General features: G+C 38.8%; 1 protein-coding gene across 4 annotated transcripts; it reads left to right on the top strand.

The window, feature by feature from the left end:
• Window positions 1-598: 598 nt before the first annotated feature.
• Window positions 599-16,407, top strand: LOC127622125 (heterogeneous nuclear ribonucleoprotein U-like). Of its 4 annotated transcripts, none has more exons than XM_052096069.1 (13): window positions 599-1,165; window positions 2,295-2,409; window positions 8,756-8,829; window positions 10,624-10,763; window positions 10,870-10,969; window positions 11,237-11,349; window positions 11,440-11,703; window positions 11,788-11,907; window positions 12,774-13,071; window positions 13,209-13,478; window positions 13,607-13,878; window positions 14,064-14,162; window positions 14,333-16,407. In XM_052096069.1, the coding sequence occupies exons 1-13, from the start codon at window positions 748-750 to the stop codon at window positions 14,381-14,383; spliced, it is 2,334 nt and encodes a 777-aa protein (XP_051952029.1). In that variant the 5' UTR covers window positions 599-747; the 3' UTR covers window positions 14,384-16,407. The 4 variants fall into 4 exon arrangements, with proteins under 4 accessions (XP_051952029.1, XP_051952028.1, XP_051952027.1 ...); XM_052096068.1 differs by having other exon boundaries at window positions 13,607-13,890; XM_052096067.1 differs by having other exon boundaries at window positions 599-1,192.
• Window positions 16,408-16,848: the final 441 nt, after the last annotated feature.

The raw sequence follows: 16,848 nt of genomic DNA, 5'->3' as shown, positions 1-16,848 counted from the left end.
TGTTCTGCTCTCTACAATGATCTCTACAGTGTGGTTATCTGATTTACCGTAGACTTTCTGTAAGCTCAAACCAGTCTGGCCATTCTCTGTTGACCTCTCATCAACAAGGCATTTCTGTCCGCAAAACTGCTGTTCACTGGATGTTTTTGTCATTCTGAGTAAACTCTAGAGACTTTTGTGCATGAAAATACAAGGAGATCAACAGTTTCAGAAATAATCAAACCAGCCCGTTTGGCACCAACAATCAACAAAGTAATCATAACTGCATCACCCACCAAAAGTAGCCTACATTACTTCAACTGTAGGCTATATTACATTTTTCCCCATTCTGACTGGTTGATGTGAACATTCCCTTTAGCTCCTGACCCGTGCTTGCATGATTTGATGCACTGCTGCCTGCCATACGATCGGCTGATTAGATAATCGCATGAATAAGTAAGTGTACAGATGTTCCTAATAAAGTGGTCAGTGAGCGTAAATAATGTTGATATTCCCAAGGCAGCTACAAGGATCATTACGGTAGACCACGCCTATGTTCCCTCGACACAGTTGCACTTGAGTGGGGAGGGGTCTGGTACCGAAATGCTTAGCCGGTAGATAGTCACAGAATCATCGCGGCTGTGCGCAGATCAGAGAAGCAAAGGCGGCGCTCCTTGGATTGCATCGTGCAGTATAGAGAGCAATACTTTCACGATTGAACCTTTTATTTTTTTTATAGTACAATAACATCTACACTAAAACGACAACATGAGTGAAATCAACGTGAAAAAGCTCAAGGTAAACGAGTTGAAAGACGAGCTGAAGAAGCGCCAGCTCTCCGACAAGGGACTGAAGGCCGAGCTCATGGAGCGGCTACAGGCCGCGATCGATGCTGAGGCCAAGGCTGAAGAAGCAGCAACAGAAGAAGAAACCGAGGAAAACGAGGCTAGCGGCAACGGTGTTGCCAACGAACAAGATCACTTGGGAGAAGAAGAGCCAGAAGGCGAGAGCATGGAAGCCGAGGAGCAAAATGGCGACGTCGGTGATGCCGCGGCAGTGGGTGATGGTGAGGAGCTTGGTCAAGACGACGAAATGGGCGAAGAGGACGCGGGAGTGGAAATGGAAAAAGCAATTGATGATGAAGCGGAGGACTACGACATCCTAGACAAAATCGACGACGAAGATGGTGAGCCAGAATCCCATACAACAGATGGTGAGATTTGCTTTCTAAATGCCGGGAACATTGAATGTTCACGTGTGTTTTGAAGCCGGTGAGATCATCTCTTAGCTTAGGCGGCTAACGGCTAGCCAGTGGCTATTGTTGTGTTGTGTGAAAGGGCGGGCTAGCTAACGGGGGATAAATCCGGTCTGTTTCGGTGCATGTTTGTGGGTTTCAGGACTTTGTTAGTCGGAAATGCTTAATATCTTACTATTCTAGTATCTGTTTGTGATATAAAGTCTTAGCAAACGTATTCCAAATCACCCGCGCCAGCTTTCTGTCAGTTACGATATTTCACTGTATGCATTTAGAGGTTATATTTTCAGTTCGATACAATTTATTCGACAACTGAAGGACTGTTTATAGATTATTTTAGTGCTTTGGTTGGTTTATTGTTTAGTTTTGGTAGGCTTTGCATTGTCTCGCGACAGAATTGTGTCGTTGCATGTTCGAGGCGGACCGCGCACGCGCTGATTCAGTTGTTACTCTGCAGAAATGCTTCGGATAGCTAATGTAAACGTGCAGAGATTTACTGTAGAAGCAATGCACTTTCGGCGGGTGATGCATTTATGATTACTGTGTAGTGGTGGAAAACTACGTGCATCTGTTTTTAAATGTATAGAAAAGGGGGCCTTATTTAGTTTCCGTTCAGGTTGCAAGAAGGCTGTGTCGCCCTCTACCTCCGTTTAAGGTCAATTCAGGTAAACGACTTTATCTGTAGCAGTTTTTGTAGCTGTGATTCTAAATTATGTGAACAAAAGCTGGTTGACCAGCTACAATAGGCTAAATATACATTCCCTTCTTGTAACTGTATATTTGGTTGTGAATGTATTACATAAAAAACAGCAATTTAAATACTCAATGCTGAGTAATTGCACCACCCACAACATTTCACGTTTCTGTTTGATCTGGTTTATGCAACCAGATTATGAATGCCATTTATGATATAACCAAGCAAACTATTCTGTCTGATCAGAGGTGGTCTGTTCATTTTGCAACCCTGGGGGAGTCCAAGCACTCCTAATCGTGTGGGCCACCCTTAAACTCAGGGTCCAACACGTCCAGGCATTTCATTACTCTTTGTTTTATTTTCAAGGGGATGCGGACAAAGACATCAGTGCTGATCAGAAGAATAAGAAGGGTGTTAAGAGACGTCGGGAGGAACAAGGAAGGGGCTACTTTGAATATATTGAAGAATGCAGATACAGCCGGTAAGGATGGGAGTAATGGCCTTCATTATCCCCGAAGTGCCACCTAAAATAGCCTACATATTGGCTTTAAACGCCAATACCTTACCTACTGAAATACAACCCTTATCTAGCTCCAAGTAAAGTGAAATATTTGTTGAGGATCATTCCTGGCTAATACAAAACACCTTACCTTCTACACAAGAGATTCACAAAAAATAAGAATTAAAAACTGCAACATATAAAAGAGTCCTCAGCTGGAAAAGATAAATATTACTACCATCCACACACTGTTGTCAGTTGACTGTATGCACGTGTGGCGATTCAGGCAGCGAACAGTGGAATTTCGATAGCGCAAGATGCGGCTTCTGTCATGACGGGGGAGGGGGAGTGACGTAAAGTTTATATTGCTCAATGTTTTATGACGTAATGACTTTGGAGCCTTGTGTTGGGGGGGTCTTCAGACGTACCTTCCTCGTTTGCATGCTAGGCTAGTGTCATTTATATAATTTTTTCTCCCCATGTTTTTTTTATGGATCCTGTTATTCGAAAGAAAGCTCAATGTTTTGTTTTTGTTGTTTTTTCCTCTGTTATAATATAGCTATTTTGATGTGTGTGTGTGTGTGTGTGTGTATGTGTAACATTTCCTTAAAGTTTTCCATGCCTGGTCAGCGGGTAAGTACATCCAAACATTTGCAGTGCATCGTACTAATAGACGTTGTTTATTTATTTTAAATCAAAAGTTACATTTACCTTTTGCATGTACTTTCTCTTAAATTTGTGGTACATTACAAAAATCTATTGCAGACTCAATACATTACAGGTGGACTCAGTAACCTTTGTGTTTGTGTCATCTTGGACTTACACTGACACCTAGGGGCTTGGATGCAGCATAATTTAAAATCTATAGTTTTCAGTTTCAGGTGCATTGTAGAAATGTAGTATTCATAGTCAGCCATGATTACTTTAATCATTGAGTGAAAGTGTCAAATAACAGGACAGTTACTCAGATTAAGTGAGAAGTATTTGATTCTAACATGTTAGCCCCCATGTGTGGATCCTCCATGTAGTACAGGGGTGTCAAACATATGGCTTGCGGGATGATTTGCAGAAAAAATAGTTTTGAAAACATTCACGTTGATTTAGCCTGTAACTTGGGTAAGATTTATTCATAGTATTCGCAACAGCAGAACAGATAAACATTTTAATTTGTTACATGTAGCTATGTCATAGTTTGCTTGATCAGTGGAATTTTTTTTAATTCCACGGGACATTCAGCGCTCGCAGTCACGCGTATCAGCGAATGCCACGTGTCTGTGGGTGAAACAAGTTCCATGTTCCAAGTATTTCTGGTTTTAGATGGTATATTGAGGCTAAAGCTCCACCCAGAGAGCAAGTGGGTCTCTCATTTTCTTGTAAATATTTTGCTTGATTCCCTTCAAATAATTTTGTGTGTATTTATGTAACCTCTGGTTAATGAAATTGTGTTTTACCTTTTGTTCAGTTTAAAATAGCGCCTGCCAAATGTGGATATGTTATGCACAGTGGTGGGTTATTTCTGTGGCAGGCGACTTATAAAAAATCTTGGAGTGAAAAACAGACTAAATTCGCTGTGTATTCAGAGGCGCTCTGCCGCCCATAAGCGTATCGCTTCTTATAGAACACGCGCATGCACAGTGCTTACTGTTTCAGTCATCTGAAAATAGTTTGCAACTGCAAGAACAATGTCGTCCATACCAATGCTGCAAATGATCAAAAGTTTAGTTCGCTTGATTTCAAGTAGTAGTTCCAGTTTACACGCATTGTGACTGCAACATTGCCTAATTCCAAACATTTGTGGCTGAGTACATAACCATACAAACTTAGCAAATGACATGCAGCGACATTAATGAATTGTCGTGTCTGTCATCATAATTCCCTACATTTTCAGAAATGGTGTTTTATATACCTTTATGAATAACCAAAATGTGGCTGGTGAAATTGTACATTTATAGCAACTGTGGCTGGTGGGCAAAACAATGTGTATCCTTTTACCCCAGCATTAACTATGAAAACAGCATCTTTCTATTTTCCTGCTCCAATTTTCCTTTGCTCCTCCACTGATCTACCAGCATCACTAAAGAAATGTTATGAGATTGCAGTCTGAATTGAATGTGTTGACATAAAACTGCACCTTTCTATTGTGTTATATTCGCTGAATGTACTCCACATACACAGTGACTGGTTTAGTCCAATTCATGACTAAATGACTCTTACAACCCTGGCAAAAATTATGGAATCACCACACTTAAATGATGTTCACCCATCGTTTTTACTTTGTAGCAAATAAACAAATCACAGATATGACAAATACATTTTTGTTTAATAGCTGATCATTCTGGCTTCATAAAACATCCCCCAAACAAATAAAATTACATTATTTTAATTAATGGCAAATTTTTTCCAGATCAAGTGGAGAGAGAAAAATATGGAATAACTCAATGTTGAGGAAAAAATTGTGAAATCAACAACAAAAAAAATCCCAATTCGTAATTTGTTGATCTTCCTTTCGGCTTTTATGGCGGCCTGAATTATTTGAGGCATGAACTAATGAAAACAATATTCTCCATCAAGCTGGTTCCACATTTCTCGAATAGCGGTTGACTGATCAGCTTTGCGGGATGGAGCCTTGTCATGGACCAATTTCTTTTAATTTCCACCATAAATTTTCAATCGGATTGAGATCTGGACTGTTTGCTGGCCATGTCATTGAGTTGATCTGACATGCAACACCATACCCTAAATGACTGGGGAAATGTGATTGTTATCTTCAGGCAGTCATCTTTAAATTTCATTAGAATGGCACCAGACAAAAGTTCCAGCATCATCGCCTTAGCCAATGCGGATTTGTGATTCATCACTGCATATCACTTTCGTCCAATCATCCACACTCCACGATTGCTTCACTTTAGTCCACTGTAGCCTTGTTTTCTTCTGTTTAGGTGTTGGTGCTGGTTTTGTTTGGCTTTTCTATATGTAAATCCCATTTCATTCAGCTGATTTCTTACAGTGCTTTCACAAACATTGACTTATTTTTCTGCCCATTTGTTTTTCATTTGTATTGTTGTGCATTTTCTATTTGCAAGGCATATTGCTGAATGCTCAGCTATTAAACAAAAACTGTTAGTGTCATGTCTGTAATTTGTTTATTTTCTAAGAAGTAAAAAAGCTAGTAGTGATTCCGTAATTTTTGCCAGGGGTTGAATGAACCAGTACTTTTAAAACTGTGATTCACCAGCTCATCAGTTCTCGTTTTGAATCAGTTTGACAAATCCTTCAGTGAATGAACTTTCTGAATTACTCTGAATTATTTCTGAAACACTAGTGTTGTCTACTTTACTAAATCCACTCAAAGGTACTTGCAGTGCTAGGAGAGAATGACAACTGGATGCAGTGTTTTCAGACCTCAAATAATGCAAAGAATACAAGTTCATATTCATTTTTAAACGAGACAATACTATTGTTTTAACTTCGGAAGAGTTCAGAAATCAGTATTTGGTGGGATAACCCTGATTTTCAAATCACAGCTTTCATGTGTCTTGGCATGCTCTCTACCAGTCTTTCACATTGCTGTTGGGTGACTATTCCACTCCTGCATGGCACAAAAATTCAAGCAACTTGTCTTTGTTTAATGGCTTGTGGCCATCCATCTTCCTCTCTATCACATTCCAGAGGTTTTCAGTGGGGTTCAGGTCTGGAGATTGGGCTGGCCATGACACGGTCTTGATCTTGTGGGCCTCCATCCACACCTTGATTGACCTGGCTGTGTGGCATGGTACATTGTCCTGCTGAAACCCAATCCTCAGAGTTGGGGAACATTGTCAGAGCAGAAGAAAGCAAGTTTTCTTTCTGGATAACCTTGCACGTGGCTTGATTCATGCATCCTTCAAAAAGATGAATCTGCCCGATTCCAGCCTTGAAGCATCCCCAGATCATCACCAATCCTCCACCTGGTTGTCTAATGGTTAGACTGATACCTGGAGAGGCCTACAAGCCACAATGTGTCTCACCCACTGTAAAATTTGGTGGAGGATCGGTGATGATCTGGGGATTATAGCCGTGTTTGTGTAAACACGCTACTAAGACAGACAGAAAGCATGGGCAAGTTCTTAAAAATAACTACAATGGTTATGTGGGATAGTGGTGTGCCGTGGGATTCTTGTAATTTTTCCAAAAAAATTTTGACAGATTGTTTCGCTTTTAATTGACTCACAATTCCAGTGGGTCAGAAGTTTACATACACCAAGTTAACTGTTCCTTTAAGCAGCTTGGAAAACAAGCTCAGTCCAGTGATGCTGTGGCACACCGCCCAAGACCATGACGAACCCTCCACCTCCAAATTGATCCCGCTTCAGAGTACAGGCCTTGGTCTAATGCTCATTCCTTCTGATGAGTCTGACCATCACCCCTGGTGAGACAAAACTGCAAATCGTCAGTGAAGAGCACTTTTTACCAGTCTTGTCTGGTCCAGCGAATGGAGGGATTGTGCGTTCCTGGTGTAACTCGGGCAGTTGTTGTTGCCATCCTGTACCTGTCCCGCAGGTGTGATATTCGAATGTACTGATCCTGTGCAGGTCTTGCTACACACGGTCTGCCACTGCGAGGACGATCAGCTGCCCTGTAGCGCTGTCTTAGGCATCTCACAGTACGGAAATTGCAATTTATTGCCCTGCCACATCCGTCGTGAAAAAGGGATGTTTCTTTTTTTGCTGAGTGTGTGTGTGTGTGTGTGTGTGTGTGTGTGTGTGTGTGTGTATATATATATATTATACATACACACACGCACGCGTACATATATAATTTAGAAATATAAACTTCGGCCCTAAGCAGTGTCGCTTGGTCCAATCAGATCCACGACCCAAAATGAGTTTTGACACCCCAGATGAAGAATAAAACAAGGGTAATTTTAGTGCGAGTGGTCATGATTGCCTCTATATATTGCAAAATTACAATTAATGTCTTTAGGAGTTAAACTTTTTTTACTGAGTGCACCTTAAAGAATCTTCTGTCTAGGACGGTTACATTTTCTAGCTTTAGTGCTATACTGTAGTGAATGGATTCATGGATTGCAGTATGTTCATTGTCACCTTTGGAAATGTGGAACATAAATTTGAAAATTCCCATTTTTGAATGCATTCTAATTCTGGCCAATGGAGGCAATAAACATGAACAACATCATGGGTGTCAAAGGTATAGTTCACCCCAAAATGAAAATCTCATTTACTCGCCCTCATGCCATCCCAGATGTGAATGACTTTCTTTGCAGAACACAAAGATTTTTAGAATATCTCTAGTATTTCATAAGACTCCAGTGGTTAAATCCATATCTTCAAAAGCAATTTGGTAAGTGTGGGTGAGAAACAGATCAATATTAAAGTCCTTGTTTACTATAAGTATTCACTTTCACATCTAAAAGTCACATGTTGCACCTGTTTAGTTTTTCCACATTTAAAAAAAGTGAAAGTTTAGATTTATAGTAAAATAAAAGGACTTCATTATTTACCTTTTTCTCACTCACACTTATATTGCTTTTGAAGGAATGAATTTAACCGTTGTAATCTCCTGGATTACTTATGCAGCTTTTTGCAATCATCAGATCATTCACTTGCTTTGAAAAAAAAAAAAACAGAGCTGAAATATTCCTCTAAAAATCTTTGTGTACTGAAGAATAAAGTCATACACATTTGGGATGGCATGAGGGTGAGTAAACTTTCAATTTTTGGTTGAACTTATTATTATATTAGCTTATGCCATGTATGCCAAGTATTTATTCTAGCAAACTAACTTACTTTCTTCAGTGGAACACAAAAGATGTTGGGCAGAATGACAGCATTAGTCACATTAACGTAGGGTGAAAATGTTTCTTTTTGGATGGACTATCCCTTAAATAGAAAATTACAAACTGCCGAGTCTGTACAGAATTCCCCAAAAACAGCTGTGTGCTTTAGCTTGTAATTACCTTACCAGGACGACCTGCATGTAGGTATAAATACCCTCAGACCTTTTTAGATCATGGCTCAATAAAATTAAAAAGGTAACAACCTCTTAACTGAGTGAAACACATCAGCCTTTTATGTTGCTTTTTGAAATGGGTTTTCTTTCAGGCTTCACATAGTGGGGTGAACTGGTTAGCTATGCACTATGCAGTGTTTCACAAAACAGTGTGAGCTTCAATGAACAGCCAATGTAAGGTCATGTAAATCAACAGTTGTTGTTGCTGCTGTGACTGAGGAAGGACTTCAACTGGACATCATGGAAAGCATGTCAGTCCATCATAGTCCCATTTGTCTGCCTCTATCCATGCATTAATGGATGATTGCCTATATTTCAGGGTCAAGTCTCCCCTGCCACCTCTGGAGGAAGAGGATGAAGAGTTTGATGACACCCTGGCCTGCCTGGATCCATGTGAGTACTTTGTTTGGAGACAGAATTATTTTGAAAAACCTGCATTATCGAATACTACCTCAGGATAACATGCTCATAGATAAGGGCCTCATTCATGAAATACAAGCAGAACAAATCTCTGTAAAACTTTCATAAACTATCATTTTGCAAATTGTAGCATTAAACTGAATGCAACGATTTACACACGAATGGCTTTAAAAATGTACAGCCGTGGCCAAAAGTATTGGCATTGACATAAATATTTTGTTTTTCAAAGTTTGCTGCTTCAGTATTTGTAGATAATTTTTTCACATGTTTCTATGGTATACTGGAAAACAATAAGCATTTCATAAGTTTTAAAGTATTTTATTTGCAAAAACATTCGATATATGCAAGGAGTCAATATTTACATTGTTGACCCTTGTTGTTCATAAACTCTGCAATTCGCTCTGGGTCAAATCCTGACTGATGTCGATCCGTTCTTGCCTTATTAGTGCTCGGAGTTGATCACAATTTGTGGGCTTCTGCTTGTCCACTCGCCTTTTGAGGATTGACCACAGGTTCTCTATTGGATTAAGAGCTGGGGAGTTGCCTGGCCACGGATCCAAAATTTCAACGTAATGATCTCAAAGCCACTTCATTATTACTCTTTCCTTGTGACATGGTGCTCCATCATGCTGGAAAATGCACGGATCATCACCAAATTGCTTCTGGATCGTTGGGAGAAGTTGCTCTTGCAGGACATTTAGTGTTTTTGGGCAGAATTGTGAGAGAGCCCACTCCCTTGAATGAAAAGCAACCCCACACATGGATTGTCTCAGGATGCTTCACTGATGGCATGGCACAGGACTCATGGTAGCGGTCACCTTCTCCGGACTATCGATTTTCCAGATGTCCCAATCAGTCGGAAGGGGGGCTTCATCAGAGAAACTAACTTTGCACCAGTCTTCTGCTGTCAAATCCTTGTACTTCCTGCTGAATTTCAGTCTGTCCTTGATGATCTTCTTGGAGATAAGTGGCTTCTTTGCTGCCCTTCTTGACACCAGGCCATTGTCCAAAAGACTTTGCCTCACTATGCATGCAGATGCACTCACATCAACCTGCTGCCAATATTGAGCAAGCTCTGCACTGGTGGTGACACTATTCCGTAGCTGACTCCTGAAGCCGCCTTCACTGCAGTTGAACCCCTCTCCTTGAAGTTCTTGATGATCCGGTAAATGGTTCTTTCAGGTGCAGTATTCTTTGCAACAGTTTCCTTGCATGTGAGGCCATTTTGATACAAATCGATAATGGCTGCATGTCTTTCTTTAGAGGTAACCATTGCTAACAAGAACACAATGATTGGAAGCGCTTCTTCCCTCCTTTTATAGCAATCAGTCTGCTCCTATAATCCAATCAGAATGGTGGTGATTTCACCTGACTAGTACTCGTTCACACTTTCCCAGGTTCTGCTGATATGATTGGTGAAATTATGTTAGCTGGTCATTTTGTGCCAGGGCCAAAAAGCAGTGAAATTTGGGTTTTTGTGATAAAGTTAATTATTTTGGTCAATGACACTTTTTTCAATTATTTAAAATACATCTGATCACTCTGCACAATAATCTAGAAACGATGTGAATCAACACCACAACAACTGAAGCAGAAAATTTAGCAAAACAAAAAATTAGTCACTGCCAATACTTTTAGCCATGGCTGTACACTGCGTTTCATGAGGCCCAAGCAGTGCAAATGTTAGAAACTAGTGAGCTAGACAAATGACTTAACACTTATGTTGCTGTTCTTGGACTGATGCTTATTTTTTGTATTTTTTTTAAGACAACTGTGACCTGCATTTCAAAGTGTCCAGGGACCGTTACAGTGCCTCCTCTCTTGCAATGGAGAGTTTTGCTTATCTTTGGGCAGGTGGCCGTGCCTCTTATGGTGTAAATAAGGGCAAAGCCTACTTTGAAATGAAGGTGAATATACCATTGCATTATATGTAATAAGTTCAATAATGAAGGGGTGCAATTGGGATGAGCATGTATTCAATATATCTTATCCATATGTCTCCTGAACTTGCAGGTCACTGAGAAAATTCCAGTCAAGCATGTAAACAGCAAAGACATGGATGTCCATGATGTCCATATTGGCTGGTCGCTGGCTAATGGAAATCTTTTAGTAGGTAAGCACAATGAGCAAGACAGGTACACCTTATTCTCAACTGCTGTTGTGTTGGCACCCTTGTCCTTGCTTTGTTGCAGTTAAATTTGCTACAGAAGTGAGATTTACCCACTGGAGTAAAATCTTGATTCTGGCTACTGTTTACTTGAAAATTGTGATTTGTTTTCAATCTCAATTATTATATCTGGACATTTTTCCACAATATGTGTACAGTCTTATTTAAACGTCCTCTACAGAAAATTTTGATAACTGTTGATTGTTGTTCTAGGTGAGGAGGAGCATTCCTACTCTTATTCAAGCAAAGGGAAGAAGACCACAAACTGCGTGACTGAAGACTACGGGGAGAGTTTTGATGAAAATGATGTTGTTGGCTGCTTAATTGTAAGAAGTACAAAGTACTTTTTTTTTTTTCCTTAAGTTCACATACGTTCTTACTATATTCTTTCTGACAATTGTTTTCGTCTCGCCTAGAATTTTGAAGGGGCTGAAGTGGAGATCTCATTTTCCAAAAATGGCAAGGACCTTGGTGTGGCTTTCAATATCAATAAGGAATCTTTAGCTGGACAAACTCTCTTCCCCCATGTTCTTTGCCACAACTGCGCGGTTGAGTTCAATTTTGGTCAGAGCGAGACACCATTCTTCCCCCAACCAGAAGGCTTCACCTTCCTGCAGCAAATTCCTGTGGATGTTCGTATCAGAGGCCCAAAGGGACCTGAGACCAAGAAAGATTGTGAGGTATGCTTTGAAATATGTAACTATGACATTAAAATTTTGTTATGGATCATGACATAAGTAAATGATGATTATGGTTGTTTCTAGGTTATTGTCATGGTCGGTCTCCCTGGATCTGGAAAGACTACATGGGTGAAGAAACACAATGAAGAGAACCATGGGAAGTACAACATCCTTGGCACAAACACCATCTTGGAGAAAATGATGGTGAGTATTAGGGCTGAAACGATTAGTCAACATTATTGACAACGTCGACAATAATTTTTTTTTTTTTTAAACATTTAGTTGTCGAATAGACGTTTGATCTACTTAAAGTAACATGGGCTCACATTAAACTATAATGGCGCATGAGAGCAGCACTGAAGTTCGCACCTGACTGAGAGAAAGAAAACCGCTCACAGTCCACTCTAAACTTTCCAAACAGCTTCAGGTGATGTAGATCATAAAGTATGAGGGAATTATAAAAAAAAAAACTAAAGTAAATTCAGAAGCACTCTCATTGTGGAATAAGAGCCGGAGCTCTTTAAAGGAAACACCCCGGCGTTACATCTTAAATGTAGTTATATTTAATGCATTATAGCTTTATTAAATTTCAAATAATACAGAAGCAGATCATGTAAATAACTACAAACTCTGAAACTGGCATTTCTCTGTGTGGTCAGCGCCTCTTCTATAAATTGCGCAAATGTCCCGATCTAAGGGGGAGAGATTGAAACTGCACCCGGCTGAGGCACACTGTGCCATGGGGATGCTCATCCCTCGAGCGTGCAGGCTTACTGCAGCTAGATTATAACGCGATGGCTCACGACTTATTGAATCCATAATATATGTCACTGCATTTCTTATCGTGAAGACAATTGGCAATATGCAGCTTTATTAATAAGATTGTTTTTTTTAGTGAGTTAAAGATGGATTGTAGTGAGCAGAAAGGTAAGAGAGGGTAGTCTTCGCCCCATTGTACACTGCAACAAAATAAAAATAAAATTTCCTAAAACTTTTTAAAACAACATACATAGTTGTCTTGTGTAAATTACGAGGTCTTCTTTTGTCTTATCACCCTTTTTGTCTTTTAGATTGGCAGCATGAAGAGGCAAAACAAAGACACTGCAAAGCTCTCTGCCATCTCCCAGCGAGCTCCTCTGTTCCTGGGCAAGTTCATTGAAATCGCTGCTCGCAAAAAGAGAAATTACATCTTGGATCAGACAAATCTTTCTGCGCTGTCTCAGAGAAGGAAGATGTGTCTTTTTGCTGGCTTCCAGCGCAAAGCTGTGATTGTCTTCCCCACAGACGATGCCTACAAGGAGAGGGCACAGAAGAAAGCGGAAACAGATGACAAAGACGTCCCTGAGTATGTTGTTCTAAAAATGAAAGGTAAAACGTGAGCTCACATTTCACTATAGTGCACCTAGATTATTATTGGAAAAAAAAAAACAATTGTTATTCAAAGCCAAACTGGCATAAAAAGTAGTATCAGGAGACAGACAAGTTTACTTTTTACCTTTCTACAGCTATCTACACATTGCCAGAAGTAGGGGACTGCTTCTCAGAGGTCACCTATGTGGAACTTCAAAAGGAAGAGGCCACCAAGCTCTTGGAGAAATACAAGGAAGAGAGTAAGAATGCTTTGCCGCCAGAGAAGAAGGCCAACCAGGGATTAGTGACCCCCAAAAAGGGTGCTGTACGAGGCAAAGGGCCCAAGAATCAGTTCAGTCGTGGTGGCAGCCCAGGTCCTCGTGGAGGCAGGGGTGGATTCAACAGCCGTGGAAACTTCAGAGGAAGTAAGAGATATTTTCAAACAAAAGCTTTTTCATTGTCGCTCTTGGTGAACTGTATGTTGGTGCACTAAACTTTAATTATCTATTGTACCTAAAGTCAAAGATTAAACCTGCTTATTCTCTCCCTTCAGTGCCAGTACCGCGTGCTGGTGGTGGTTTTAACCGTCCCCCACGTAGCTTCTTGCCACCGCCACCTCCTGTCTTCCGAGGTGGGTTTCATAGCCGAGGCAACTTCAACAGAGGTAGAGGTGGTGGGATGCCTAACCGAGGCATGGAACCCAGACGTGGGAACATGAGGGGTAACATGGGAAACAGAGGTAGCGCAGTGAGCCGTGGAGGGCCAGGGAACAGAGGTCATATGAGCCGTGGTGGTGCCCCTAACCACAGAGGAAACTTCCAGCAGGTTGGATTTTATGTATGTGTATATATATATATATATATATATATATATATATATATATATATATATATATATATATATATATATATATATATATATATAATCAGATAAAAAAATAATAATAATCTCACTTTGTTTTGACTTAATCATGGAGAGTTAACTTTTTTTGGAATGGTCACATTTTTTAGAAATTCCATGGCAGAGGAGGTCACCAGCAGAGCCGTGGTGGTTACAGCAGCAAACATGGAGATTATGCCCAAGCCTTTAACCAGAATTGGCAGCAAGGGGTAAGCAGATTAAGCTATTAAATGTGAATGTCATGAAGAAAGCAAAAATTGTTCCAACATGAAATCCAACTTCAAAAGCATAAGTCCGGATATAATTTAAGTGTTCTATAAAATACCCTGTTAACTGTTTTGCCTGATAAAACTCTATTTTTATAACTCTGACCCTTTAGTTCTGGAATCAGAAGCCATGGAATCAACAGTACAACCCAGGATATTACTGAGTGGGCATTTTTATTAAAGACTCTTTGCCTCTGGCACGCTAAAATGCACAGCCACAGAATAACCATCCACTTTTACTGTCCTAATCTTTTTTTTTTTTTAAGGAAGTCCATTTTTAAATAAGAGAAGCAAATGACAAACATTCCATCTCTGAAGTTAACAGTCTACGCTCTCCATTGATGTGTGATGGCTTTGCTCTTATCAGATTTTTGTAAAATGTATTTCCTCCCCCCATTTATTTTATATCACAACTTTGATAGATTGTTATATCAGGAATCGCAGCATTTCTCTTGTAAGAGGAATGCTTTGAATTTCAGGGTTGTGCATTTTATTCTGTAAAATGTCATTTTTACTAAATGTAAATTATTATTGTTATTTTGCAAGGTTTTTTTTTAAGAATCCGAACCATAATGCTTTTGTCAATAATCATATTCATAATTACTCAGCACATCAGCCCTTTCATGTACACTGAAGGTGTGATATTGTTGCTCTTTACATTTTACTGATCAAATTCATTTTCTTTCTTTTGTAAGTCCAGTCTGTAATGGTTACATTTCATAGGCTTGCAATAAATGAATAATTTGCTTTTCTGACTTTTATGGCTCTTGAATGATACCTTTATTATTCCAAAGAGCCTTTGAATATCAGTCAGATTTGTCTCTTGATTCAGCCCTACCAAAATGCCATTTACATTTTTCTTCCTGTCTTGTAGGGCAAACAGGATACATTTTAAAAATGGCTTTTAGTCCAATTGTTTAGTAAAACTTTATAATGGGTTCAAAAACTTTTTTTCTCAAAGTGCAAAAAAAGAAAATGCATTGCATAGTTTCAAAGTAAATTTCTGCTCATTTTATTATCTATGAAACCTAGAAAAGTCTCAATGAAACTTGGATAATGATTGAACTTGTGTGCAGTTCATTACTTAGAACAATTCAATAGAGGCTTTATCTCCTAATTGTCATAAGATTGCTTTTTTCCCCCCTTGAATTTGTAAACAATGCAAATTCAGCTTACCAGTACTGTTAACATTTAGAGAATATTAAAATTACTTCCTAAAAATGTTAAGTACTTTCAGTATTCAGTTGAAAATTATATTTTCTGCTTTAAAGCTTTGCAAAATCATTGAGTAACTATTCTCTATATAACAATTCAATTGACCCATTTCTGCAGAACATAAAAATAACAGCAAACATTATACCATTTCTAACTTTTGCTCAAGAGATTTGTTTGTCAAGGTGGCCCTTTTTGATCTTAACAGACAGCACATAAGCAATTTCTTTATTAAATATTCAAGAAATGTCTCAAATGCATTATCAATGTTATGCCGGGAAGAGCTCTGCCTATTTCAAGGTCATCACAATTTCCCACTGAATTTACTATCTGCTATTACTTTTTGAAGTATTCCTAATTTGCCTACATGTCTGCATTTTTTTTATACACAATTTCACAGCGTAGATAAACACAGACTGCAATGATAGTCACATCCAAAACACAAACACATGAATAAAAATATTTACTGTACATATACATTGACTCTTTTGAATGAATATATTTCTTATAAAATGGCAAATGGCCAGCAGTATTTGGCAGCTATTTTTGACAAAACGTGTGAATTTGATCATGATCATATAAAGTGTTTGAAATGTATAATGGCTGTGTACTGTAAGGTGACCCAAGATCAATTTATTTAGAGATGTACATTGTTTAATTTTCTGAGTGATTTCCTGTGGTATGAGATGATGAAACTTTCCCTCAAAAGAAAGTGATTTCTAAATTGCATGGCATGAAATATTTTGTGATTATACTGTTGTACTGTACAGAGACCCTGCCTGTGCAAAAGACACTTTTGAGAATGAAAAGTTTCTTCACTAAATTATACTTAAAATATTTTGGCATTATGGAAAGATGGCAGTTTGTCCTGTTCATGATCTTTGTATTTTGATATTGATTTTTCCAACAAAATTAATGTTCTAGTATGTCATAATGTAAGGAAATGTATAATTTAATAATGGAATAAACATCTGAGATTATCTATTGAATGTTCCTTCTCATTAAAATGTTTTCAGAACCACATTATAATCAATATAATACAATGTGAAAACTGATTATTATATGATTACTTAATTATTATCATACAAACAATTTCCCTTTAAAATAATGTAAATTGCAACCATTCCCACCAAGATGTCAACTGGGTTACAAAAAAAGAAAAGAGGATTTTTGCTGCTTATACAATTTAATTAAATTGTATTAAAGCAACACGATTCTTTAACATTTGTCACAACAATTTGTCATTGTGTTCTATCCATTTAAACATGTAAAAATGGAAGTCTACTTAATCCATTTGAGTTGGGAATACATGAATACCTCTTGTGGTGTTTCCATTCCTCAGGATGCTTTGCATGGGACTCGATAGGGAAAGTAAATGTTAGCCTAATATTAAGTGTTATTTTATTTGTTTTTGTGC

Source organism: Xyrauchen texanus, chromosome 28 (genome assembly GCF_025860055.1).
Source record: "Xyrauchen texanus isolate HMW12.3.18 chromosome 28, RBS_HiC_50CHRs, whole genome shotgun sequence".
In the NCBI taxonomy this organism is placed as follows: Eukaryota; Metazoa; Chordata; class Actinopteri; order Cypriniformes; family Catostomidae; genus Xyrauchen; species Xyrauchen texanus.
This window is presented reverse-complemented; position numbering and strand designations above follow the sequence as displayed.